The sequence below is a fragment of the Hyaena hyaena genome, unplaced genomic scaffold, assembly GCF_003009895.1.
Source record: "Hyaena hyaena isolate Hyena2069 unplaced genomic scaffold, ASM300989v1 scaffold_147, whole genome shotgun sequence".
Taxonomy (NCBI): domain Eukaryota; kingdom Metazoa; phylum Chordata; class Mammalia; order Carnivora; family Hyaenidae; genus Hyaena; species Hyaena hyaena.
Genome location: NW_024080779.1, coordinates 1,641,855 through 1,668,839, shown reverse-complemented (window position 1 = coordinate 1,668,839; position 26,985 = coordinate 1,641,855). Strand labels below are relative to the sequence as shown.

Genomic DNA, 26,985 nt, shown 5'->3' with positions numbered 1-26,985 from the left:
CAGAACATAGAATACCAGAAGGTATGAATTCCTTTCAGAGGGTGTCACAATACTTTGTACTCTCAAGAAAATTCCTAGAACAGAGTGAGAAAGTCTAACAATGAATGCTTTAATCTTTTTTCCCCCAAAGGAATAGAGCTTTTAAGCACAAAAAAACTAGTTCTTCCTTCCTTCTCAGGGCATACAAACACAGACTTCCATTTTCTTTTTTATGAAGTGACCACTTCAAAAATATTGAACCTGGAGAACTAAGAAAGCTGAGCCTTTTGGATCTGGCATTACCTCTACCTGCTAGAATGGGATAGATATTTCTGATCAGTCTTCGCAGCGACCAGCAGGGGCTGGCTGGCTTACCCGAGCACTTGGAAGTACTGAGATCCATGTTGGTGACGGCAGCGGCCACAGGGAAGGGCACACACACAGGGATGTCAACACTTCCTGGTTCTCCAAAGCAGTGCTCAAAGGTCCTTCAAGTAGGAGAAGTGGGCCTGTTGACCTACGTCCTTTGACCCTATTCCTGCATCTTAGGTCAGGGCTACAATATGGGTGACTGCACTTTCTGCTCTTTCTGGCAATGCCTTTCTCTTCGTGTTATCGCATTCTTGCTTTGTCTTTATCCACTAAACCAACAGAGATTAGAGGAGACTTACCTTAATTCCAAAATACTAACGGAGTTTCCTGAGGGAAATATCCGTCTTACGAAATTAAAGTCGCCAACATACACACTCCCATCAGGGCCAGAAGCTAAGGCAACAGGAGCAAAGAGTTTATTGTTGTGAGCTGGGCCATTGCAGTTGGTGCAGGCTACGCTCCGCTGGTGTCCGTTCCCCATGATGGTTGCTATGACTGGAGGCTGCTGGGAAATGAACATATTTTCTCCATTCCCTTTATGTATGATTCCTAGATCCAAGAAAAAAAGAGAGAATAAAAAAATTTACCTCCCAATATTCTCAGCAACATTTTAATTTTTCTCTTGTTGTTCAAAGCACCATGGAGGTTTGGCCCAGCAGAAAAGATCTTGAGGGTGAAACACACCGTGCGAGGTTTTGTTTAACTGCACAGCCACAACAAACAGGAGCGTGACACTTTGCCTCAGCTTGTCTATCTGTGATAGGGGTTGATGCACACAATCCCTTCAGTGCTGATTCTAAATGCCTCAATGAAGCACTTGATGAATAACTTTTAATGATCTCCTGTTCATTTTAGGCTCTGTGAATCATCTGTGGCTAATTTTTCATCTCTGGCTGACTTTCTCCTGGTGCCTGGCACACACTTGTCTGACTTCAAATTACCGTCACTATGCAACTGACTGGCTCCTGAAAAGGAAATACCAGTCAATTTTAATATTAACCTTAGCAAAACACCATCAGGAAGGTAATCTACTTCTGTGAAAAGAGAAAAAAATCATACTGCTAGAATGCACTTCAAAGATGTAAGAAAGGGACTTGAATTTTCCACTCTTTTGGACCACATCTCACTATCATCAGTGCAGGAAATAGAGATACTGACTTATGAAAATGCTGGAAAATACTGTGCATTCTCTTTGGGCAATCTCATCCAATCTCACGGCTTTACCTTGTACCACTATACGCCCAAACTTTCTCCTGTCCAGAGTTGTCACCTGCCATGCAATTTCCTGCTCCATCTCTTCACTTGGATGCCCCAGAGGCACCTCAAACTCAAGTGTAAAGTGGAACTCATAATTTTCTGTTCCCCCTACCAAGGCCTGCTCTTCCCCCTGTGTTTCCTACTCATCTTGTGAGTGGTATCACTGTGCGCGTATTTATCCAAGTTGGAAGTGTGGCCATGACCGGGCCTCTTATTTTCCTCATTCTCTAAACCTCATTCATTACGAAGCCCACATTGAATCCATCTCCAAAATATGTTGAACCAGTTTTGTCATCTCCATTCCTACCACTAAGGCTTGAGTTCAGTTTTTCTTAACTTCTTGGTCTCCCGGTCTCCATGCATACCTATCTCCAAATCATCACCCCCACTCCTGCCATTGAGATCATTTCTGTATGTGGCTTAGGATCTTTCAACAGTTCCATACCCTCTACAGGATAAGGGGTACATTCCCTATTATTAAGGCACACGAAGTCTTCATGACTTGACCCTTGCCTACTTCTTCAGCCTCGCCTCTCATCATCCTCTCATTTGGGATCTTGAGGTCCAGTGATAGTGAACTATTTACAATTACTGTCACATACTTCCATTTCTGTCTGCACTGGTACATGCTCTTCCCTCTATCCTGAAAGCCCTTCTCCTCCTGTCTGCTTGGGGAACTCTTACCTATCCTTCAAAGCTTAGCTCGATTCTCCCCTGATGCTCTGTCCGGGCAGAATTAGTTACTCCTTCTCCTTTGTGCCCATGGTTTGTTTTCCATAGCTCCATTATTATACCTACTAAGTTTTATGATACAGTTTTCATCACTTCTCTATCTTTCCCATTAGACCCTGGGCTCCATGAAGGCAGACCCTCTGTCTTACTCTTTTCTGCATTTCAGTGCCAATCTTCGTGGCCAAGTGATTAGAAGGGCTCAGCAAATGTTGAAAATAGGTTTTGAGTCTCTTGTAGTCTCCTTGCAGAATCCCAATGATTCTGCAAACCTGCTGAGCCCGGGCAGAAAATCCAAGGAACAAGTACTGCTGTGCTCAAGTCTGCCCAGAATGAGCCTGGGCAGGTAAAACATCCATGAAGTGAGAAGGCATGCCAACGTGTCAGACTGAAGTAACTGACAGCAAATGAATGAATGCAGCAATCCTGTATACTCTTAGTTTTTCTCCCATGACCCCTGCTATCTATCTCCCTGGATTGCCTGTTACTCTCCCTAAACATTTCCTGAAATGTCTTCTTCAGTTTTCTTCCAACTTTGGTCCCACAGTCCTACAATAGAAGCCACTGATAGGAAATAGGAACATTGCTGGCAAAAATAAATAAGAGGGTAACACATGCATAACACCAAACATGTACTTGGAAGGGGCCTTCCAGAAAACAAATCCCATACATCATACAGCCGTCAGATTTCAGGTCTAAGTATTTTGACTCTCCCTCCCAAGGTGATCTCTGGCTACTTTTTCAACATATGATCTGCAGGAGCAGCTAGCTATGAGTTTATGCCACAACAAATTGGTCTTTCACTGCGGAACTGTGAGATATCTCGAAGATCACTACTTTCTTATTAATTTTATTAATAACTTTATTTGGCAGTTGAAAAAATTCTTAAGATTTAGAATAGTTAATTAAGTAAGATTAATAGGATTGAATTTCATTTCCCAAAAAACACTTAATTGTAGCGTGATCAACATTACGATTTAAATGAGTCGGGAGGAAGTGAGTGCGAACTGGAATGACAGTCACACAACATCACTGAAAAGAAACCTCCTGACGATCACTACCTGAATATCCTACCAATGAGACTATGATATGTTCTCTAACAAATGAGGAACCCAACTGTTTAGCATGTCTGTATTTCAGCAATGCATTATAAGGTATATCATTCAAAAATATGTCCAATTATTGGCTTGGAAATACCAGATTTGCTATTAACATCTATTTTCACAGGTAGATCTCCATTTTTTTTATAGCAATATAACGGTATAGTTAACAATTACCTTCAAAATGACATGTTATTACCAGGCTCCTGGCAATTTAAAAACTAAAGATGGCTATTCTAAACCATTCTTCTAAGCCTGCAATTCTAAAACTCTCCTTTTCTGTTAGAAAGCCCAGCACTCCATCAAAGAAGAAGAATGATTAAAGGAAATAAAACATAAGGCAATGTACTTTCTGATTACATCTCAACAATTGATGTCTTGCTTTCATGCAAGGTACTGAAGTGCCCGTGTACTGAAATTACCATTCCTGTTTAAAGCTGAAGCAATCAAAACAAAAATGGGCAAACCCCTTTTGTATTGCCCTGGAAAAATAGATCATTTTGAAGGGTGTTTTTGTTGTTTCAAGAATCTGTTTAACCTTCCATTACATAGAACCAGGGCATACCATCTAGCAACAATGATTTAACACCAATTCTTCTGCAAAAGGTTGCTTTGAAAATATTTTGTTTATGTTCCTGGAAATCTTGATCAATTACTGCTGCCTCCCTTCCAGTTTACTCCGCCACACATGCTCATTTTGAAAACAAATGATCCTCGGACAACGCACATTATTTATATGAAGGCCAACTTCCTGCGGAGGGTTGGGTGTCTTGTTTACAGTCAACAAAGAAACCCCACTGAACGGGGGCCTACTGCGTCTGTTCTCCCCTAAGTTTTCCTTTTCTCTGCCAAGAAGCCAAAGTCTGTTGTGTGAATAAGCTAAGCATACTTCCAAACACACTGCTCATACCCTCCTGCTACCTTGCTCAGAACTTCTTTTGAAGTTTATAAATAAGTTTGAAGTAAAAATTCCCCTTGGAAGCCAGTGGGTGGTGCTTTATGCTGATTTCAAAGAAGAAACTATTTTTCAGACTTATGAACAACATGGGACACAATACATATTTCTCTTAGGACCTGACTGAGAGGATATAAACACAAACTGGGACATACGCCAGTGTGATCAATGGAAATTTACTTCCCCTCCCAGTAAAACCATTTGTCGACAAACTACTGGCCTATTTTGGAGGCTACATTGAAAAAAATTCTTTATCCATTTCAGATAGGTGACAATATCCAATTAGTACTCTGGATTGTTTCTTCTAATAACTTAGACACACAAGGGGACATGTTTGATACAAAGATATACTAGAACAAATAGCTTACCTCTGTTAATAGATGACTCATGTACACATTTTTACTTCTCATAATTTTAAAGGACTGATTTCTTTTAAAATGTGAGACTACGTACTCTCTGTAATCACTACGAAGATGTATTTTAAAGGAATAATACTGAAAAACACAAGTTCCTGGTGTGTGTGTGTGTGTGTGTGTGTGTGTGTGTGTGTTTTACTTTGGTGAAGGTAGAAACCATCTATATATATCAGGCATAATATTTGGAAACAATTCTCCACAACCAATGGTTAATTGTCAGGTAAATATAATTGCTGCAACTAAAATGACGAATGGTCTGAAAACACTGCCTTCTAGAAAGTACCCACTGCATAATGATTTTGGAACCAAAAAAAAAAACAAAAAAACAAAAAAACAGTAGAATTGAATGGCAGCAGGCATCCAATCTAATTACAGGTGTCTTTTTAACCAGTGAGAGGAAATTGGGGGAAGATAGATTCTTGTTTTTAATCTGCCATCTGTCTCAGATCAAAAAAGCAGGGTGCCTAAAGAGTTAGGCTTCTTCCAGAAAGAAGCGGAGTGGGGGAATTTGGAAAGACGGTCGCTCTTGCCTTAATCAGTCAGGAAAGACTGTCTGACCTGAGGGGGAAAGAGCATTGCTTTCTAAATTGGTCTTCTCAAAGCTGCTCCTTCACACTTATCATTCCTGCTTCTAAAAACTGCCTTTGTAGGTGGGATTTCGACTTCGAAAACATCCCGTGAGAGGTGTTCGTGTCCAAGGTCAGGCTGAAAGGCAGTGGCAGAGCTGGCTTCAGATCTGTTTCCTGGCAAGTGTGACAAGTTCTTGGGTAGAAATACAATGTGCCTACAAATGAGATGATACAATGAACAAATGTTCCCTTAAAAAAAACTATCTAACGTAAGGTTTCTGTCTCAGAATAAAATTCTCAGAAAGAGACTGAAAACAGATTTAGTAGGGCTGGGGTGAGCGCAAAGGATCCTTTCAGGGTGACAACGATATTCCCAAACTGTTGTGGTGCCGGGTGCACAACTCTACAATTTACTAAACATCACTGAAGTGTACACTGAAGGTGGGTGAGCTGTACGGCATATCAACTATACTTCAATAAAGGTGTTAAAAAGATTCTCAGAAACAACTTGGTACCTGTTACAGAAAACCTGATTACTGGGGAAGCAGGAGTAGAGAGAACACATCTGTGGAAATCAGGGGGCCCCCAGAGCCAACTTTCTCAGTGGCTCCCCTCTGGTCTGAATTTTTAAGCCTGTGTGAAGCAAATGGTAAGAGGACACAGGACTGGGAGCACACAGCCGGGGGCTGGTTCGATCGAGGTCATTTCCCACTTTGTGCTTAATGTCAATGACAGGCGTTTGAAAGAGACAATCCATACAAGCCAATAAAAGTGAGTGGAAAAGAAACGGCTGCTTAAAATGTCAAACTCTTTCAAATCAAAACAAAAACCCTCATAATTTAATAAGTGGCATCTGCCCTTTCGTTTTTGTACTTTTAAAACTGTGATTCTCCTTTTGACAACAGGAAAAAGTTGACATTTTAGATCGGTGCCTGAATCTTTGCTCTTAAGAAAACAAACAATTTGAAATGGAATTTAGAATATTCCTTGAAAGAGGGGGAGGAGGTATAACGATGGCACACAGCAACGGGCTCATTCACCTTCGGTGTCCCACACTGGGACCGTGGTGGGCGGTGTCATTCCACGGTTGAAGCAAACCTGCTTAGTTTTGCCAATCAACATTTCCCAGCCCGTGTGGCTGGTTGGCTTGGCTGACCCAACTATGGTGCAAGCAAAGTAAGATCACAGGTGTGATTATAAAATGGATCTCTTAGTCTCAGTCAGTTCATGGCCTTACAAGATAACCTGACCTGAGCCAGCTGTTTCATGGAAGTAAGATGCATACAAGGATGGCTGGATGGAAAAGTGTAAACTGTCTCAAGACATTCCCATCCCTCCTCCCGAAGAAATAACCCAAAGCACATGTTCCACTGAAGGTTGCTCAAAATCGGCCTCTTTGGATGAAAAGGAATAAGATTTCACAGTGAAAACTTACAAGCAGATGTTCAAATGAAAGCTGGATGGGAGCACCAATGACCGACCTCCCAGCAGGATGCAAAACGAGGTGACGGAACTTGGAGGAAGCATTTCTAAGCGAGGTCAGTTTGTCTGAGAGATGCACGGGCTCAAGGGTCACCTGTGGTCCCTACTCCTGATTTGGTTAACATTTAAATTACACACTAGGAGAAAGTGAGACCAGGAAGAGTAGTTCAAAGCAAAGTTGGAAGATGACTGCGATGACTGCATTCTGGTCCCTGCCTTGTCCCGAGTTCAGGATGTGGGAGACCTAAAGCTAAGTGAAGTCCAGGGCTGCCCTCTTTCCCCAGATTCTTTCACTTCTTCTCCTGACTTCTTCCTACCTCTTCTCCTCTTGTACCCACTACTGTCCCTTGACTCCATTCCTAGCTTCTTACTGGATCTACTGACATTGAGGCGGATACCCGACTGTGGTGCAGAGAAAGAGCACACAGCTCTAAGCTGTTTACTAACGGGGCAAGTCACGTGACTACTTAAGCCTCAGATTCTTGATCTTTTAAATGGGATTAATGCCACACTACAGGGTTGTTGTACTTAAAGAGGGATAGAGTTCACCAAAGCCCTTTGAAAACTGTACCACGTGGATGATTCATTAATCCCAAAGTGCACATTTTGCTTCACATTTTTAACATCTCTGAAATGAGTATGTCTCTTGCAGTCAATGCATGTCATAGTTTAACTGGCAGCACTTTCCATAAAATAATGGTGTAATTGATGGAGTCTTAGATTACATAAAACACAGCAATTGTTATTCTACTTTTTAAAAGTTGGTTATAGTGTCAGGTACCCTGGTTAATTACTTGGGATAGAGCAATAATGATAGATGATTCTTAAAACCCGGTTTCATAGAACTTTGTGATGAAGAGGTCTCACTGCACTAGCACTAATTTGAAACCAGACTGTTGTATTGGAAAAGAAATATACTAACATGGCCATCTCTAGGTGGTGGACTTATACCATCTTAATTTTACACCTATTTTTTTTCTTGTACTTTTCCAAGGTTTCTGCATCAAAATGTGTTACATACATGTAATACATATACATAGCATTGTGTGTGTGTGTGTGTGTGTGTGCATACAGAGCATTAAGAAGACAGTATTAAATGTTTTAAAAGCTTCTTAAGTGTATAGAAATAGGCACTCTTGACGAGGAAATGACAATTATTCTCGAGGGAAACCTGGCAGCGTGTATGAAAAGCCTGAAGAATATGTACAGCTTTCCTTTTACATCAGATGCCTAAACTGGGCAAATTCATAGAAACAGAAAGTAGAATAGGGGCTCAGGGAGGAGAAATACGGAGTTGCTATTTATTGGGTACAGATTTTCACTTTGGGATGATGGAAAGGTTCTGGAAATGGACAATGGTGATGGCAGCACAACACTGTGAACGTACTTACTGTCACTGAATTGCACACTTACAAATAGTCAAAAGGTATAATTCGTTATGCATCTTTCGCCACAGTTTTAAGAAGTCCCACTGCATGACTGTAAACATCTATTAAACCATTCACCTATTATGGGACATTTAGGCTTTTCCCATATTTGTGACAATTAGAAATAAGACTATGATTTTAAAATTGTATATCCTTAATTTTTTTTAAATGTTTATTTACTTTTGAGAGAGAGAGAGAGACAGAGCAGGAGTGGGGGAGGGGCAGAGAGAGAGAAGGAGACACAGAATCTGAAGCAGGCTCCAGGCTCTGACCTGTCAGCACAGAGCCCGATGTGGGGCTCACGCCCATGAACTGTGAGATCATGACCTGACCCGAGGTTGGCCACTTAACGAACCAACTGAGCCACTCAGGAGCCCCAAAATTGTATCCTCTGAAAATAAAAAAAACTGCTTACCACTTTGAGGATTCAAAATATGATGCTTATTCAATGACCAGCCTCCTAGGTTAGAAGCATCCATCTCAAAACCTTGTAAGATGACTGTCCTTTTCTCCCAGAGAATAAAGTCAGGGCATGTTTCATACTCATATCCTACAGACACTGCAAACAAAGAGTTAATAACACGTTAGAAAATTTAACATTATTTGCTTCGTTTTTACACTGGTTGATAATCCTGTGGATATTGCATTTGCTGTTGAATTGTGATTGCGGTTGCTGTCATTAGGTGTGTACCATATGTTTATGGACATTCAGCTTTGGGCTTTTGGGCTGGAGGCCATGTTGTAAAACTGAGAAAATAAGCCCTCTGAAGGCTTAAGCTCTGCTGACAGAATTTCTTTCTTTACCTTTCTAGGAGAGGTGTGGGGAGGGCTGCTCTCTTACCTCTCCAGAATGCACAATGCACTTAGGAGTCTGGTTTTGGAGTACTGGGTCACTTCTGCAACAACTGACTACACATGAGACTAATAAAATCGACTTGCCCAATTTATATTTTCTTTTGTGCTAACTGGCCTTTAGTTTGTCAAGGAGCCTGAGTTTGCTTTGAGCGTTGCAAGTGTAAATTCCACCTTGTGCACATTATATTTTGGTTTCTGCATAGAGCTAACCAATGGGATATCACTCAACATTTGGCTTCAGTTCTTATGAAGCACAGATGTTGTGCATTAAACTTGGAACCCTGGAATGCCACTAAAATGGGAAGTGCGAAACGTGGCAGCAAGGATGCGTCTGCTCCACTGCTATCTGTCCAGCTCAAGTATACCAAATCCCAGCCATTTTCTCTGTTGGTAAACCTGCTTACCTTTTGGAACCAGATTTCTGATTCCTGAATTTAAAATGCTTTCTGTTCTTAGAATGTTCTAAGCCTGAGAGTACTGGCTCATTACACTGCATACCCTGAAGCTGCTTTCCCCCTTTCTGGCAGCTTAAAATATCCGTAGCTCATAGTCAGGCATTGCTTTCCAGTTTCTGTTTCTACCTGACTCTTTAGATGCCCCTGGAGAACTCATTCCTTCTTTTGTCATTTGGTTATGAAAACTGGTCATGAAAATGTGTGCTTAAACAATGCCAGAATAATAGGTCATAAGATGAAAAATTAAAGCAAACTAGTTTTGGGTTTTGGCATTGGGTGAAGGGAAAAGACGGTAATTTTTACTCAAACGGTTTTATATATGCGTGTGTGTGTGTGTGTGTGTATGTGAGCATCACACATAAGCCAAAAATCCTTATGATTATGAATATACAACTCTCTAACACTGTGGATCATCCGTGGCCAATTTTAAATCATAGGCTGGCTTCTTTTTGCCCCCTGCTAAAACAAAGCTTCAATAGGGATCTTAAAGGGCCATCTTCACAGGGTATGTGACCTATGCAGTCACACAGGGGCCCATGCTTTGAAGGGTCTCACACTTTAATGCTCTGCTGTCTTGAAATCCTTAGTAATTTTTTAACGCGAGGCTCTGCATTTTCATTTAACACTGGGCCCTGCAAATTATGTGGCTGGTCCTGATGGGGGTGCCCTTCTACCCGGCCACCAGCTGGTGAAGACTCGTGGAATGCAAACTCATTTCATTGTTTGCCCTAACCAAGCATTATTAGCAAGGGAGATCAATAGGAAGTGGGAAAGACCAATCACAAAATGGAAGTAATTTATAAATGTCAATTAGTTTGGGATCATCCCGTGTCAGTGCTGTTGCCTAAGAAGGTGGATGGAAACACAGAATTTCAGTGATGAAAAGGATCTCAAAGACACTCTAGTTCAGGTTCCGGTCATGGCACAAATCATTGCTGTCTACAGTCTACCTGACATCCTATCCTGGCCCCCAGAGCTTGCTAAAACAACTCTGGTAGAGTGGAACGAGTTGGGTTTGGAACTACAGTCAGAAAAGCCTTCAACTTTTGGATCCGCCTTTCACTAGCTGTTCGGTCTCAGGCAAATTGCTCTGTGTCTCTGAGAGTCATTTTCTTCACTGGTAAAAAGTCGGGGCCGAGGAGGATGGACTACAGCTGATGATTTTTTAGAATCTTTTGGATCAGGGGAGCTTTTATTATGAATTTGATAAAAGTTAAGAATCTTCTTCTTCGAAAAATGCAGGTGCACACACAATTTTGTATACAATTCTAAGGAGTCCACTGACCTCCTAAAATCCAAATAGAGATCTCACATCAAAGACTTTTGCACCAGATAACTCTTATAGTGCCCCTTGAGCACTAACACTCTATGATTCCAAAGTGCATTCTTTCAAGATTGTGTTTGATCGGCTCAAGTTGGAGATTACCCCCAAAAGCCAGAAAGAGCACCGTATCTCATGATGGCAAAGTCAGGTGGCAAGAAAGCACACTTAGGGCCATGCTGGTGTGCAGAACAACACGGTTTCTGCTTCTCTTGCCAACATTTAAAAGTCTCGATTAATAAATAATCACAGTGACAATTACACGTTCCCTGAAAGCTATCATCTCCTTCCCTACCGTTGTCAGGATCTGCCTTTTGTACACGGTAGGTTTGGTGAGCTCCCCTAGAATCCCTTCTCCGGAAGGTGATTATGCTGCTTTGCAAATAAGTAGTGTGCCCTGGTGACCTCCAATGGTGGTTTGGAGCCGGATTTTTCCCTCTCAGTAACAGTTAAAGATCCTCCTAACTCTGTGGCAGGAAATGCTTACATAAAGTATCAATTAAAGAGTTCTCAATGCAATGGTAATGAGACACACTCTTTTCACCTCATATCTGCTCTCTGAATTGCTCTCTAGTCCACAACAAAAAAGTGCATTGGCTGCAAACCCTGCAATGACATTACTTTTCCCCCCTAGTCAGAGCAAATAGCAACAAGGCAGCTACTTAATAAGTTCTCTCTAATTTTTATTAGATTTCTTTTCTTGGGAGAAAGCTCTATGAGCTAATAAAGTTACAATTTATACTTAAGACTTGTCCAAAATTTCAACTAACTTTAATGAGATTGGCTGTGTGTCAGGGTATTTTTATACGTGGCTCCTTGCTCAGACTAACAAGGCAAGGTTTCCTTCCGACAGCAGCCCACTTTAACATAATCCTGGAACTTGCAATCAGTTTATGAGAACGCAGACATTCCACCCCACAGAGTGGAGCGACTCTCCAAACGCACAGGAAACTGGCAAATACAGAAGCAACCAGTCCTAGACTTGTCTCGTGGAGGCAGACTGTGATACACTAAATGCCTACTCTGTTTCATAGAATCAAATTTAGGGGCAGAGAGGCTACTCAGGGACTGGCAATGGGAATGCTGAGCCCCGACATTACACTCCACCTGGTACTGTAACAGCTGAGTCTCAGCTCTGAGCAGAATGGACCACTGCCATTTCCCAGGGCGGCCTGTTGCCTATCGCATCTGATCACCCACACAGCAGGGTACAGGCCACCGATTTAGCATCTGGCGCTCTAGAGTGGCGATTAGGAAGAACAGTGTAATAGAAAGGAAAAAATAATTATTCATCAATATTTCAGAGGAGCTGCAGAGGACACACTGGTCTGGCAGTGGGCCGAGATAGTTGGGGACGGGGGGCGCCTGGACTACACCTTCCAGGAGCTGCTATAGTGTCTCGTGCTGGTATGTATGTATTGGGAAGGCAGGTGAGGAAAGAGCCATTAATATAGCAGAATACATTCTCTGAATGATGCGACTGCTTCCCTTGTGACATCCTTAATTCTGTCTGGATGTCTGTCTTTCTGTGTTCTGTCCCTCACCTCCACACAGAGATATTCATGGGATGCTTCTTAGCCAAGAGTCATCGGTTGTCAAGATAGGATTGTTACTTCTGCAGAGGGCTCTGTCCTCTGGTCACAGGATTGCACCTTTGACTTAGTCATCTTGCAAATATTAACAGTGGCTGATAAAGAAAACTTTATTATACTGGTGTCTACAGAAAGACTGCAGCTTGCTCCCCCAAAGCCATTAGACATTGGAAAAAAAAAAAAGAAGTGAATGCTCATTCTACTTCTCCAAGCAGTAGCATTTGTATGATGTGGGGACTGCAAGAAGGCGGAGGGCCACAGTGCTTTTGACACCCAATTCAGTGACTGTGACATTCATCTATAAGGGCTGGGACAGGAGATTGACATTAAATAGGCGAGGTAAAGATGCTATACAATGAAGCTGATGTGCAAAATATGACAAGATTAAGCAGATGATTTTCAACAGCTTCAGGCTAAGGCTTCAGAAACCATAATGGTTGCATTTATAAAGGCGACACATAATTAAAAGTAGTCTGATAGTGTGAGAAACTCACATGTTCCCTCACAACCTCAAGGAATATCTACAAAGAATTTCATGACATTTAAAAGGTAACTAAAGACAAGATAAAAGCTTCCTTATTCAAAAAGAATCATTAAATGCAACAATAAATATTTCCCACTCTTTTAAAATGGTAGATTAATGCAAGACAACAGCAAGCAATGACAGCAAAAGACAAAAGACCTAAGAAACCAAATGAAGGCCATGGCAACAACAGACCAAGACTATACAGATACAGTGCTATCTATTGACAACATGTATGTGTTCTTAGAAGTTCTACCTTTTCCCATTCTCTAGTGATTTATCATACGATAAGATGACCCCAGCAGCTCCTCAATTTGACACATTGCCCAGTGGCCTGAAGTGCTTTGTTGATCTATCTATTATTCCTGGCTCACTAGGAGTGTCAGAATCAGGTGATGAATTTTTATCAAGTGCTTTTTCAGCACTTATTGAAATATTCACATAGTTTTTAATCTATTAAGGTGGTGAATTATAGCAATAGATCTCCTACTGTTGAACCTTTTCTGTGGTCCTAAAATAAACTCTATTTGGTTATAATGTATTATTTTTTAATGAATCACTGGATTTGCTTGGATAATACTTAGGATCTGTACACTCTAGCAGTTTACAAAAAATAAGGTTTAGACATGATAGTGCTAAAAGTGAGGTAGTTGGATACACAAAAATAAACTCAAAATGGATGAAAGACCCAAATGTGAGACAGGATCAAAATCCTAGAGGAGAAAATAGGCAACAACTTCTTCCATCTTGGCAGCAGCAACTTCTTACTACAGATGTCTCCAAGGCTAAACAAAAGCCAAAATGAAGTATTGGGACCTCATCAAGATAAAGAAATTTCTGCACAGGGAAGGAAACAACCAGGAAAACTAAAAGGCAACTGACCGAATGGGAGAAGGTATTTGCAAATTACATATCAGATAAAGGGTTAGTATCCAAAATCTATAAGGAACTTATCAAACTCAACACCCCAAAACAAATAATCCAGTGAAGAAATGGGCAGAAGACATGAATAGACACTTTTCCAAAGAAGACATCCAGATGGCCAACAGACACATGAAAAGATGCTCAACATCGCTCATCATCAGGGAAAGACAAATCAAAACCACAGTGAGATGCCACCTCACACCTGTCAGAATGGCTAAAATGAACAACTCAGGAAACAACAGATGTTGTCAAGGATGCAGATAAAGGGGAACACTTTCGCACTGCTGGTGGGAATGCAAAGTGGCACAGCCACTCTGGAAAACAGTATGGAGGTTCCTCAAAAAAATACAAGTAGAATTGCCCTGTGACCCAGCAATCGCACTACTAGGTATTTATCTAAGGGATACAAAAATGCTGATTTGAAGAGGCACATGCACCCCAAGGTTTATAGCAGCACTATCAACAGTAGCCAAAGTATGGAAAGAGCCCAAATGTCTATCAACTGATGAGTGGATAAAGGAGATGTGGTATAATACAATGGAATACCACTCAGCGATCAAAAAGAATGAAACCTTGCCATTTGTAACAACGCGGATGGGACTAGAGTGTATTATGCTAAGCAAAATAAGTCAGTCGGAAAAAGACAAATACCATATGATTACACTCATATGGAATTTAAGAAACACGACAGATGAACAATGGGGAAGGGAAATAAAAACAAGATAAAAACAGAGAGGAAGACAAACCATAAGAGACGCAAAATCAGAGAACAAACTGAGGGTGGCTGGCGGGGTGCTGGGTGGAGGGATGGGCTCAATGGGTGATGAGCATTAGAGAGGGGACTTGTGATGAGCAATGGATATTATATGTAAGTGATGAATCTCTAAATTCTACTACTGAAATCATTATTACACCATATGTTAAATAACTTGAATTTAAATTTAAAAAATTTTAGAAAATTAAAAAAGAAAAGTGAGGTAGTTGGATGAATGAAAAGTACAGGAGGAAAAGTAAGAAGCATCCAGCAGTGAGACAGTCACACAACACTTTTGCCAAGAGGTTCTGTACACTGAAACCTAATATTTGGAGATTTTTTTTTTTCCGGGCTGGATTGTTCGAGCCTCGCTGTATACATGTGACCCTGGAATCCAGATGACCTAGGTCCCTCCGAGGCAGGATCATGTAGTGGCTCACACCCACATTTACGAGTGCCTTTGCAAACCCAGGCGCTGCTCTCCTCTCCCTGGGCAGGCATGTCATCCCATTATACAGGCAAGGCTACAGGGTCTGCTTTATTCTCTGTCCTTGTTCACTCGTTTGTTCAGTCATTCAACAAATATGCAGTATTATAGGGTACCGCTTGTTGTCAGGCACTCAGGGTATGAGGATGAAGAAGACAGAACAAGACAGCACTTCCTCCCGCCCCTGGCCTCTCCCACGTGGAGCTGACATTCTAGTGGGAGGAAAAAATATAAAACAAGAACAATACACACACATGCACGCACGCACGCACACGGCGATAAATGTTACGATGGGAAAATGAGGCATATCAGTAGTGAGCATAACAAGAGAATTTAAAATAGAATAAAGAAGCAAGGAAAAGCCTCTTTATGCAGAAGGGGTTTCTCTTATGAAATACAGGGAAGAACATTCTAGAGAGAGAGCAGCATGTGTGCAAGGACTTGAGGCTTGGTATCTTTCGGAGATTTAAGAAAAAGGTCAGGGTGGCTGGAGGGTTGGTTTCCCTCTAGTGCATCAAGACAAACGAACAGCCCCCTTCCCCTCCCTGTGCAAAATAGAACAAAAGATTACTATCCTTTAGCAGTACTTAGGCATTTTTCTTTGGAGAGGTTTTAGGAAATAGATTCACCTTGAAAATGGACTGGTTATCTTTTAAAACAACATGATTGATTAAAAGGGATACAATATTGTACTAGAAAGCAGGGGGTTGTTACTTAATGATTCAGCAAAGCTTCACTGAGCTGCTTGCACTATGTACCAGGCAGGTGATCTGCTAAGCACTGCAGATACAGTGGATATTACGGGGGGCAGGATAATCTGTCATGTGAGTGAGGCCATACCCTGAAGGGCTTCCTACCTTTGGGAACGTTCATCCATGGCCTCCTTAATAACCATCACAAAAATAATATCAACTTACAGTTGCATAACACACAACAGTTATATACATTTTTGTGTATGTTACCTAATTTGGAGACGTAAAAAAATCTCTGAGGAAGATCTATTTACTTCCTTTTGATAGATGAGACGATAGAGTCGGAGAGGTGAGTGACTAGTCCATATACTAGTGGCTAGTATATGGCAGAACCAGAGCTAAACCCAGTGACTCATAAGCAAGGGTTTTTTCCCGCTATGCTAGATCACAGCTATTAAGGGAAAGACCCACAATTCAGAAGTGCTAAATAAATAATGTTCTATTTGTTCTGAATTAAAGAGAGAAGGATTACAGGGAGGCCAGGGGCAACCTTCAAGGGAAAGTACCATGTATTCCGGTTGGCCAAAAAACAGCACCCAGTTATGTTGTTGTCTTGATATACTAACGAACAGCATTCCCTTTTACTCTCAGAAGTATCTTGGTTTGAAAGATAAATTATATAGTCACACAGTCTCGGAGAGATATCTCCATAATGCTCTGATATGGGTTGGTAGAGGTGGGTAGGAGGCAAGAACAATCATAAACACTGACTTGGAAAATAGGACATACGGTCTGGAAAATCATTTAATTTTTCTGTCTCTTGACTATGTCATCTTACCAAGAGCTTTCAAATTCTTATGCCTGAAACTCATTAAACTGTGACCCAGCATACACATGGGGAGATACACATATACACATGTACATATGTATAACCGAAACCAAGTCTTCCAAAATAATACTCTCCTGAGGGCTTTACATTCTGATATTTTCTATTCTGCTCACTTTTGTTCTATTACATTCCATTAAGTTTTATTCCATTAAAAAATACTGGTTGACTCACCAAATGGATTTCATGATCTACTAATGGGTGTGACCAGCAGTTTGAAATGGGCACAGAGCACTTGGTTACCAGGGTATCCGGTCATTAAAAAACCCCGGTAGGCTCCTGGCACTCTTACTTTTGGAGGCTTTATCTCATATCTTATCAGCCATATTAAAATGGATACAACCAACAACCCATTCCGAGCATTAAAATATTTCATACAGAAGTGTGAAAACTGAGAAGCAATTGACAAGCTGACATAATGCTTCATTTTGTAGACATTTATTTAAACATTTATTAATGTTGATTTTCTGGCTTTCTTTTCATATTTTGGTGCCAATATACTTATTTTTCAGGTTGCAAACATTTTTTGCCATCCCTTGAAAAACTCATATCCTTGGTGCTATGCCTCTAAAGCTGAATGGATAAAACAGCCTTGCTCTCAGTTAATGATTATGAATTCATGAGTGGAGAGAGATGATGAAAGATTATTATCTCTGCTAGCTTCTTTGACAGAAAGCCACTGGGGCGTTGAATTGGGTACTTGGCAAGCTGGGTTGCTCAATTTAGTGAAGAGAGGCAGCAGTGAAAGGCATGCAGAGCTCCGGACTGGGAGATCCGAGTTTGAATCCCCACTCTGCAGAGGACTCTAGGCAAGTCACTTGCTCTTTTTCAACCTCAGTTTCCCCCTCTGTGAAACGAAGATCATATTCATCTCGCCATGCCGACCAGGCAGGAATGTTATAAGGATTAAAATGAGATAATGTATGTGAAAGTACTTTGCAAATTGTAAAGCATCACCCATTTATTATTAAAATATTCAGTGGATGCTATTTTTGTGGCTGTGGGTTTTACTGAAGGGAAATTTATGAACACTAAAGCATCGTTCTCGGGGATGTTTTGTGTGCACAAAGCAACCGTAGCTTAGCACCTATTACTATTAATGTTCCCTTGTTTCTCTCGAACACAATTTAGATGGACTCCTGTGCACCGTGAACCTTTAGGAAGTCTAGTTCTCCCCGAAACACCACTCTTTCTTGCCAAACTACTGTACTAAATAATTATGCAATTGTTGTTGCCAATAACCTTGAAAAAAAATGGAATTGTTTATAGCAGTGCTACTAAAGGCGATGGCGGATTTCCTGAACTTCTAGGACTCCAAACTGCTGCAATTTAATTTAATTAAAATGAAGACCAGGCAGAATGCATTATTACGTATTGATAATGTATGCGGACCCAGGCAGACATAGGGAATTATTTTGACAAAATTCATATAATGGATGCAGATCACAGCCCCTGAACAAGTCAGTTTGTCAAATTAAATAAGTCGTCTCTAGAATTTTAACAGCACTGTGAACTTAACACTAATGATTTTTTTTCATTGTTTTGTGAGCAGCAGAGTTGGGAAAGAAACTAAATAATATACAATGATTTCCAGACATCATACCTTATTTAGACCTAGAGAATCAAGTACTAGGGCCAAATTATTTCAAATGCACAGATGGAGTTTTTTAGCAGGGGAGTCTTGTCTGTAGATCAGACAACAAAATCTTTAAGCCAGATGAACTAGTGATTTTGGTTTTTGTACTGCAACCCTGGGGGTGATTTCACTCTTCTTCGACTTGATCAATATTGTACTGGGATTAATCAATCTTATCAGTTGCCATTGATACTTCGCCAAGGAAGCAGTTCACACAATCTCTGCTGGTAATTTATTCACTCTGGTATTATCCCACCGCTTGCAAAATCTGTTTCATTGCAAAACATGGTGGGATACTCTAGGGCCTCAAGCACTCCTCTTCTCACTATGGCTGTCCCTCAACCCTCTGTTCTTCACTCTAGCCCTGAGAGATGACTCCAATTCCCCACAGCTGAGCTATGTGGGAAACAAGAGTCCCACATTTCAAACTAGGTGGGCATTTCAACGTAAATATTCAGCATCACTTCAAATTCAGCCTGCTTAAAGCGGATCTCCACTTTCTCCATCACCCAAAAATGGGGGAGGGGGGCAGAAGTTCCTATTGAACTGTCCTGAAAGAGGAGGAGGAGGAGAAGAGTGGGAGAACCTTCTAGCCACAGTTTTAGCCAAAATCTCTGTTAGAACTGGGACTATATGAATATTGGTCAAGGTTTGTTTCCCATTACTGTTGTAACCAATTACCACAAGCTTAAAGGCTTCAAACAAGACAAATTTCTCATCTCACAGTTAAGGAGGTAAGATGTCTGAAATGGTTCTCACTGAGCTAAAATCAAGGTGTCTGCAGCCTGCATTCCTTCTGGAGGTTATAAGGGAGAATCCATTACTTTGCCTCTTCCAGCTTCTAAAGGCCACCAATATTCCTTGTTTCTTGGCTCCCTTCCCCCATCTTCACAGCCAGTAATATTTCATCCTGCTGTGCCTTTCATTTATAGTTATACCTTCTTCTAACTCTGACCTCCCCTTCTGACTCCATGTTCCACTTTTTAAAAATATTTTTGAGAGAGAAAGAGAGAGAGAGAGAAAGAACATTAATGAGGGAGGGGCAGAGAGAAAGGGAGACAGAGGATCTGAATAAGGCTCTATGCTGATATCAGTGAGCCTGATGTGGGGCTTGAACTCACAAACTGCGAGATCATGACCTGAGCCAAAGTCGGATGCTCAACTGACTGAGCCCCCCAGGCACCCCACCACCTTCCACTTTTAAGGACACTTGCAATGCCATTGAGCTCACCTGGATAATCCAGAATAATCACCCTGTCTCAAGGTCAGCTGATCAGCAACCTTAATTCCATGGGTAACCTGAATTCTCTTTTGCCATGTAACATTATATATTCACAGACTCCAGGGATCACCATCTTTGGGGGGCAGTGGTCATTATTCTGCCTACCAAAAGACTGTACTAGGATATCTAAATCAAAAGCAAATCCGAGAAGTGTCATATTAACCACTGTTAATATCTGGTGCAAAATTTAGTCCATTTCTTCTCACACTACTTAAGCGATTATAAAATTTGGGCAGGAGTACAACTAAATGCTTTCTTCATTGTTTGTTTAGATTCAGTCATCTCTGTTAAGGTATGAGCTCAGTGGTCACAGACTTGATCCTTCTGTCTCCATTCATTTATGACCTGAACTATTTATTGTCTGTTGTGTTCTTAAGGTGCTCACAATCCATCTGCAGAGAATCAGAGTCTCCAACTTCATTCTGCCACCTGCTCTAAGGTTTTTACCACTGTTAAGAAATTCTCTTAGTCTCCATGGACATGGAAATGGAGACTAGGCAGTAAATAAAATCCCTTTAACCACTGTTGGTGGGACATTTCCTACAGGTAAGCACTCCATATTCCACCTTATGCACTACGCTTAAAATTATTTTGACCATTTTGCTTGAGACCTTGGCCAGTTTTCTTTCTAAAAAATATGCTCTTTAACTGCACCCAAAATGCCACAAGGAACACTTTTTTCCTCTCTTCGGATATTTCTTTCTATTTTTTTTTTTAAATGTTTTATTTATTTCTAGGAGAGAGCGAGAGAGAGAGACAGCGTGAGCAGAGGAGGGTCAGAGAGAGAGGGAGTCACAGACTGAAACAGGCTCCAGGCTCTGAGCTGGCAGTCAGCACAGAGCCCGACGCGGGGCCCGAACCCACGAACCGCGAGATCATGACCTAAGCGAAAGTCGGACACTCAACCGACTAAGCCACCCAGGCGCCCCATCTCTTCGGATATTTCTGAGTCAGTCAATTTTCTCTTGCTTTTATTACTGTTATTAGCCTTAAAAATGAACCAACAACATACATTTTAGCATTTTAATTAAGGCCAGACTTTATACTCAAGATTTTAGTTAAGACCAATTTTACAGTCAGAATACTTCAGGAAGTTGTGACTGGGAACAGTATTGCAGAAATAGAAAGCAAGCCAACAGCCGTAGGCAAACAGTAGGAATGGGGTCTTCATCACTCGTGTGTATACTAGAAAGTCTCTGCTTTTGTGTTTCAGTCGTTTATTCAATAATCTGTGGGTATATCAGAAGCTAAGTCATTAAGAGTGCTTAACTACAACAAGGAAGACAATTTTAGAATCTTTAGCACTGGAGGTATTTAAAAGAAAGAGAAGTAACACATTTTGTGCATAAAGTAAGGTTGATAAGATGGTGCAGACACTGTAGAAAACAGTTTGGTGGTTTCTCAACAAGTCAAACACTGAATTACCATATGGTTCAACAGGTCTACTCCTAGGTATATTTCCCAAAGAAACAAAAAGAGATATTCAAACAAGTACTTATATATGAATGTGCATAGCAGCAAGACTCACAATATCCAAAAAGTGTAAAGCAGTTCAAATGTCCATCAGTTGATGAATGAACAAAATGTGGTGCAGCCAAGCAATGGAATATTACTCAGTCATAGAAAGGAATGAAGTACCGACACATGCTTGGACACGAATCAGCTTTGGAAACATTATGCCAAGAGGAAGAAGCCAGATGTGAAAGACTACATATTGTATGACTCTATTTGATTGAAATGTTCAGAAGTAGATCCATAGACATAAAGGAGATTGGTGGTTGCCAGGGCTTAGAGGGGAGAGTGACTGCTAGTTTGTGTGAGGTGATGATGAAAATGTTCCGGAATTAGATATTTGTAATTGTTGTACAACATTGTGAAAATACTGAAAGTTACGCAACTGTACACTTTACATGGGTGAAGTTTGTTGTATGTGATTTACATCTTAATAAAACTATTATTTAAGAGAATAAGGTTAGGGGCGCCTGGATGGCACAGTCAGTTAAGCATCTGGCTCTTGATTTTGGCTCAGGTCATGATCTCCTGGTTCCTGAGTTTGAGTCCCAGTGCGGAGCGTTCTCGTGATTCTCCCTCTCTGCTCCTCCACCACCCATGTGTGCACGTGCTCTTAGTCTCTCAAAGCAAATAAATAAACTTTAAAAAAAGAGAGAGAGAAAATTAAAAAGTAAGGTTGAACTGCATTTATGTGAACCCTGGCAAGAAACGACTGCTATATACTGTCCTGGTCAACTCTTCATGAGGGAGTGTACTGAGTAAATGGCTAGGTGTCACTACTTAAGAAGAAAGTAAAAACAAAACAACAAAAAAAAGTCAATGACCCAGCAGGGGTTCTGTGGAAGGTAATAAGGAATTGAAAAACAAAGCCCTATGGAGAAAAGTTAGAGGAGTTTTGAGTTATTCTAGGGAGGCAAAAGCTTTTGGATAATATCCTGGAGAGAACATGAGGTTTGAGTATGCACCAGTCAAGGCCCCACCAGGAGCCACATATCACACTCAAGTGTTCGTGCAGAGACTCAGATGAAGGCACTATTTACAGCTGTACAACGAGGAGCTGGGTTAAGGGAATTGACCAGGGATGTTGACCCACTCAGGGACCGACAACACTGAGAAGCCTTCTGGGTTTGCAGGGGCAAAGGGAGGGAATGACGATACAGAAGACCAGAGGGCTTGGGGATGTGGAGGACGGGCAACTGGATAGGAGCTGCCATCTTCTCCTTCTTCTTTCTTTCTTTTTTTTTTTTTTTTACAAATAGTTTATTGTCAAATTAGTTTCCACATAACACTCAGTGCTCATCCCCACAAGTGCCCTCCTCCATGCCCATCCCCCCTCCCCCCCACATCCATCAGTCCTCAGTTTTTGTCAGCATTCAAGAGTCTCTCATGGTTTGCCTCTCTCCCTTTCCCCCACCATTTCCCCCCTTCTCCTCCCCCTTGTTCCTCCGTCAAGTTCCTCCTAATCCTCCTATACGTGCAAACATATGATATTTGTCCTTCTCTGCCTGACTTAGTTCGCTCAGCATGACACCCTCAAGGTCCATCCATGTGGCTACACATGGCCAGATTTCATTGTTTCTCATTGCCATGTAGTATTCCATGGTATAGATAAACCACATCTTCTTGATCCATTCGTCCGTTGATGGACACTTAGGCTCTTTCCACGTTTTAGCTATTGTGGAGAGTGCTGCTATGAACATTGGGGTACATGTGCTCCTATGCATCTGCACTCCTGTATTCCTTGGGTAAATTCCTAGCAGTGCTATTGCTGGGTCCTAGGGGAGTTCTAGTGTTAGTTTCCTGAGGAGCCTCCACACTGTTTTCCAGAGGGGCTGCACCAGTTTGCATTCCCACCAACAGTGTAGGAGGGTGCCCGTTTCTCCACATCCTCGCCAGCATCTAGAGTTCTCTGATTTGCTCATTTTAGCCACTCTGACTGGGAGCTGCCATCTTCTAGTGTAGTTGTTGCCAGAATTGCAGGGAGGCAGGAAGAAGGGTAAATACTCTGACCTCAGTCTCCTTCCATTCTGTGGTCTCCAGATGGCGCCACCTATCGACCAAATGGGAAGCCAGAGAGCAAAGGCAATGCCGTCCATAGAAGCCAGCCTCTCACAGCACAGAGAAGGGCAGGGAAGAGATTGTGTGCACGGGTGTGTGCGTGCGTGTATCTGTGTGTGTGTGTGTGTGTGAGACAAGGAGGGAAACTGGAGACTAACTGAGTGCTTGCCTGCTATATACCCAGTTCCCTACTTAGAGAAGCCAAGACAACAAATAACTGCATAGGCCCCATACTTTATACCTTGTGATCCTAATACCCTGGCCATAGCAGAACTGAAAAACCAATACCAGAGCAGAATATCTGTTGAGTGCTTACCATGTGTGAAGCACTTTCCATTATTTATCTCATTTAATCCTCACATTATAATAACGTGTGAGGAGCATTCTCCTTATGATATTCCTTTTATAGATGGAGAAACTCTGGCACCTGGAGATTAAGCAATGGACCCAATGTTTCATAGCTAGTAAGTAGAGAAGTGATGACTTGAACCCAGGGAAGGAGTCTGGCTCCAGACTTGTTCTCTTAACCACTACACTCACTGAAATAAGGATTAAGCAGGACTCCATAGGCTGGCCATATGGAGCGGTGGTAGTTAGCCTAATGGTAGAGGTCTGCCTAGGGTGTCTGCTGTATGGTGACCGACTGACACAATCTGATATTCTTTGTAAGAGGAGACTGAATGCAAGATACAGAGCAAGTCACTAGACTGGGGGGTTTGAAGAGCTGAAAGAAAGGGAGGGTAGTTAATATGGCAGGAGAAGTGATGAGTTCAGGCGTCAGCGTAGCTGAGTCACCATGGAGGGAGGCAGTGGCCTCTTGCTACAACCGGAGCTGTCTGATCAAACAGATGCTGGCTTTCTAGAACTACAGTGTAACTTCAGCAAGGTTGCAGTTTGCTAGGACTTTTTCTTGTTCTTTCTTACTTTCTTACGTTCCCATGTCTTTACAGGAACTTCCCGCTAACGGAGGAAATCTGAACCACTCTATGTTTCTTGCATTCTAATACAGTCCAACAGAGGGGAGTTAATTATTTAGGTATATGAGGGTCTCTTGGGCAAGGATCTCTCCCAGCTATTAGTTTTCCTCTGGAAAGAGAGGGAGCAAATTGATACACTCTAGTCTAAAAGATGTATGTCAGTTATAAGGAGTTGTTCTATGACAGACACTTCCAAGGGAGGATATGAAAATATCTCCTCTGGAGAACTTTAAAAATAGTCTTCTCATCTGTCCATGGGTGGTTTCCATGAGATAGTGCCTGAAGACACAAGATTCAATGGCTCCTGACTATGACTCCATAGTCCTTTGTCGGGTCCCTTTAGGAAGTTTTCACTGTCTTCCACAGGGTGAAAGAAACAAAGACATTGCTGTCTGTCTGTCTATTTCTCTCATTCTGAGCATCAGTATTAGACTGCTTACTGTCATTTTTAAAGGCAAAATATTCCCTTTTTTGATGTTAAGAGATCTCTCTCCTTATGAAACTATGTAGGCGAGCAGTAGATTGTAGTGGCTTTTTTTCCCTTTCTTTAAAAAATATTCTTATTTGGCAAAAATATTCTTATTGGCAAATTCTTATTTGGCAAATATTCTTATTCATTAAAAAATGAAGTTGGCAAATCTGTGTCAGTCTAATTTTTTCAAATGTTGTTTGTCCGAGGGGCGCCTGGGTGGCTCAGTTGGTTAAGCGTCCACCTTTGGCTCAGGTCATGATCTCTCAGTTTGGGGGGTTGAGCCCCGCATCGGGCTCTGTGCTGACAGCTCGCAGTCTGGAGCCTGCTTACGATTCTGTGTCTCCCTCTCTCTCTGTCTCTCCACTGCTTGTGTGTGCGCTCTCTCCATCTGTTTCTCAAAAACAAATAAACATTAAAAAAATGTCATTTGCCCGAGACAATCAAATATCTGAAAACCCTAGGCTCAAAGTCCCTACTGTCTGCAAGATTCTAGGTTTTAAAGTCTTGAAATAGAAAATAAAAAGGACGAGGAAGGTAAGATGATGTTTTAAAACTGTACCCTACTGAAGTAACAAGTTAATGGAGTCTAACTATCTTAGACATAAGAGACAATAAGTGGAGATGCCTAGAAGTAAAAATTTTGTAGTTTCTAAGTGGAAATGACAGTCTAAATGTCAAATTCAAAAACATGGCCTAAAGAATGCCACACCAAAGGTCACAGTTAGAAGGCAATATTCAGCACTGGAGACAGTTACAAGTCAGATAGTGTTCGATTCCACTGGTACGTAGCCATCAGGAAAGGAGAACTAAACTAGTTGAACAATGTGTCAAAAGGGAACTCTAAATAGGCCCACAGAGAGGACTTGAGTGAAAAAAATGCCTTAGATCCTTTAAATAAAAGGCATCATTTTTCCATATGTAATTATTCCACATACAAATTAATATGCAGCCAGTAGTTTCGGTTTTGTGAAACACAACGCTGCTATTTACAGAGAATTAGTTCAACATACCCAGAGCTTCTGCCAGGCCCCAAACCTTCTGTCCGTAGATGTCGGTTTTGTTCCAGGCAAACGTATAGATGAGGTTCACTGCGGCAGGAAACCACTTCTGTGTGAGTCGCCCTTCCACGGCTACCGTGAGATGGACTTTTATCATTCCCACGGGAATGGCTGAATGTGTCAGAAGGATCCGAAGCAGGGTTTTATAGCCAGGAGTACGGCTGCTCAGGTAACTCAGCCTCACGAAGCTGGAAGGAATGGGGATCTCCTCTTGTACCACCTGAGGGCAAAAAAGGCAGACTGGATCTGATCAGGGGTCACAGGTAGGCGAGGATGCTTTCCTGTCTTAGAAACACACCAAAGGAGACAGTTTAAAGGGATCTGTGGATGTCAAGGCAAGACTCTTTGTGAGGCTGTGTGACCGCGGGTTTCGAATTTTGCACTGAGTCCGCATGGGGACAAGACGTCTAAGCAACCCTGACGACTGCTCTCCTTTTTTTCCCCCTGCCAGAAACGACTGTGAAAAGAACAATTTTAGTTTTTCAACAGTGTTCCAAAAATTGCTTAGAAAGAGTTGGAAAAGATCACACTGCTGAATGTCAAGCATTTCAGTGCTATGGGCTCCATTAAGGGGTCTTTTTCTCATATATACACACACAAAATCTTGTTTGGTGTGTTAAGTCATATATCACTGAACCACTGCTGTAATCCTTATTCAGGCCGGGCTCTCTAGGAGGAACGACTGCAGAAATAGGCTCAGCAAAGCGGTATTTCATGACAGAGATTATGGTTTCCCCAGAATTAATCTTTACTGATGCCATCAAACTTGTCTTCTTTGGACCTTTGGAATGACCCCGAGGGCCAAATTTTTAATCAAATTTCGCTTACATATTTCTTTGTGCTTGGATGTACCAAGAGCTGGGAACAAGTTTTTTCCAAGTTGGCACCTGTGACCGAGAAGCAAATAACTCCCATTAACTCCTGTGCAAACTTCATACTACACATTGGTCCCAGAATGAAAATACCACTTGGCTTCCTTCATTAATTGCTATTACTTATTTGTTTAGCAGCACAGATGGAGTTAAACAACCAAAAGTGGTCACAAAAACTCAATCTGGTGTTCCATGACTTTCAACTTTCAAAACCCAGCTGAAGAAAGAGCCTATTTGATACACTTAAGGTGACAAGAATCGTGTGGATATTTTTGTGCCCTCATTGATTTTTAGCTCAGAACCTTGTCCCTTATCCCTTTTCTAAACCAGTACACATAGCAGA

At 41.5% G+C, this 26,985-nt stretch overlaps 1 protein-coding gene across 3 annotated transcripts in view; it reads right to left on the bottom strand.

Annotated features, from left to right (window-relative positions):
* Window positions 1–26,985, bottom strand: part of TENM1 (teneurin transmembrane protein 1) — a 560,608-nt gene that overhangs the window by 116,733 nt on the left and 416,890 nt on the right. For all 3 annotated transcript variants that reach the window (XM_039238819.1, XM_039238821.1, XM_039238820.1), the window contains exons 18-20: window positions 25,723–25,990; window positions 8,702–8,845; window positions 651–900 (exon numbers count right to left, since the gene is read on the bottom strand). In XM_039238819.1, the coding sequence (XP_039094750.1) occupies window positions 651–900; window positions 8,702–8,845; window positions 25,723–25,990 (662 nt within the window). The remainder of the gene's footprint in view (window positions 1–650; window positions 901–8,701; window positions 8,846–25,722; window positions 25,991–26,985) is intronic.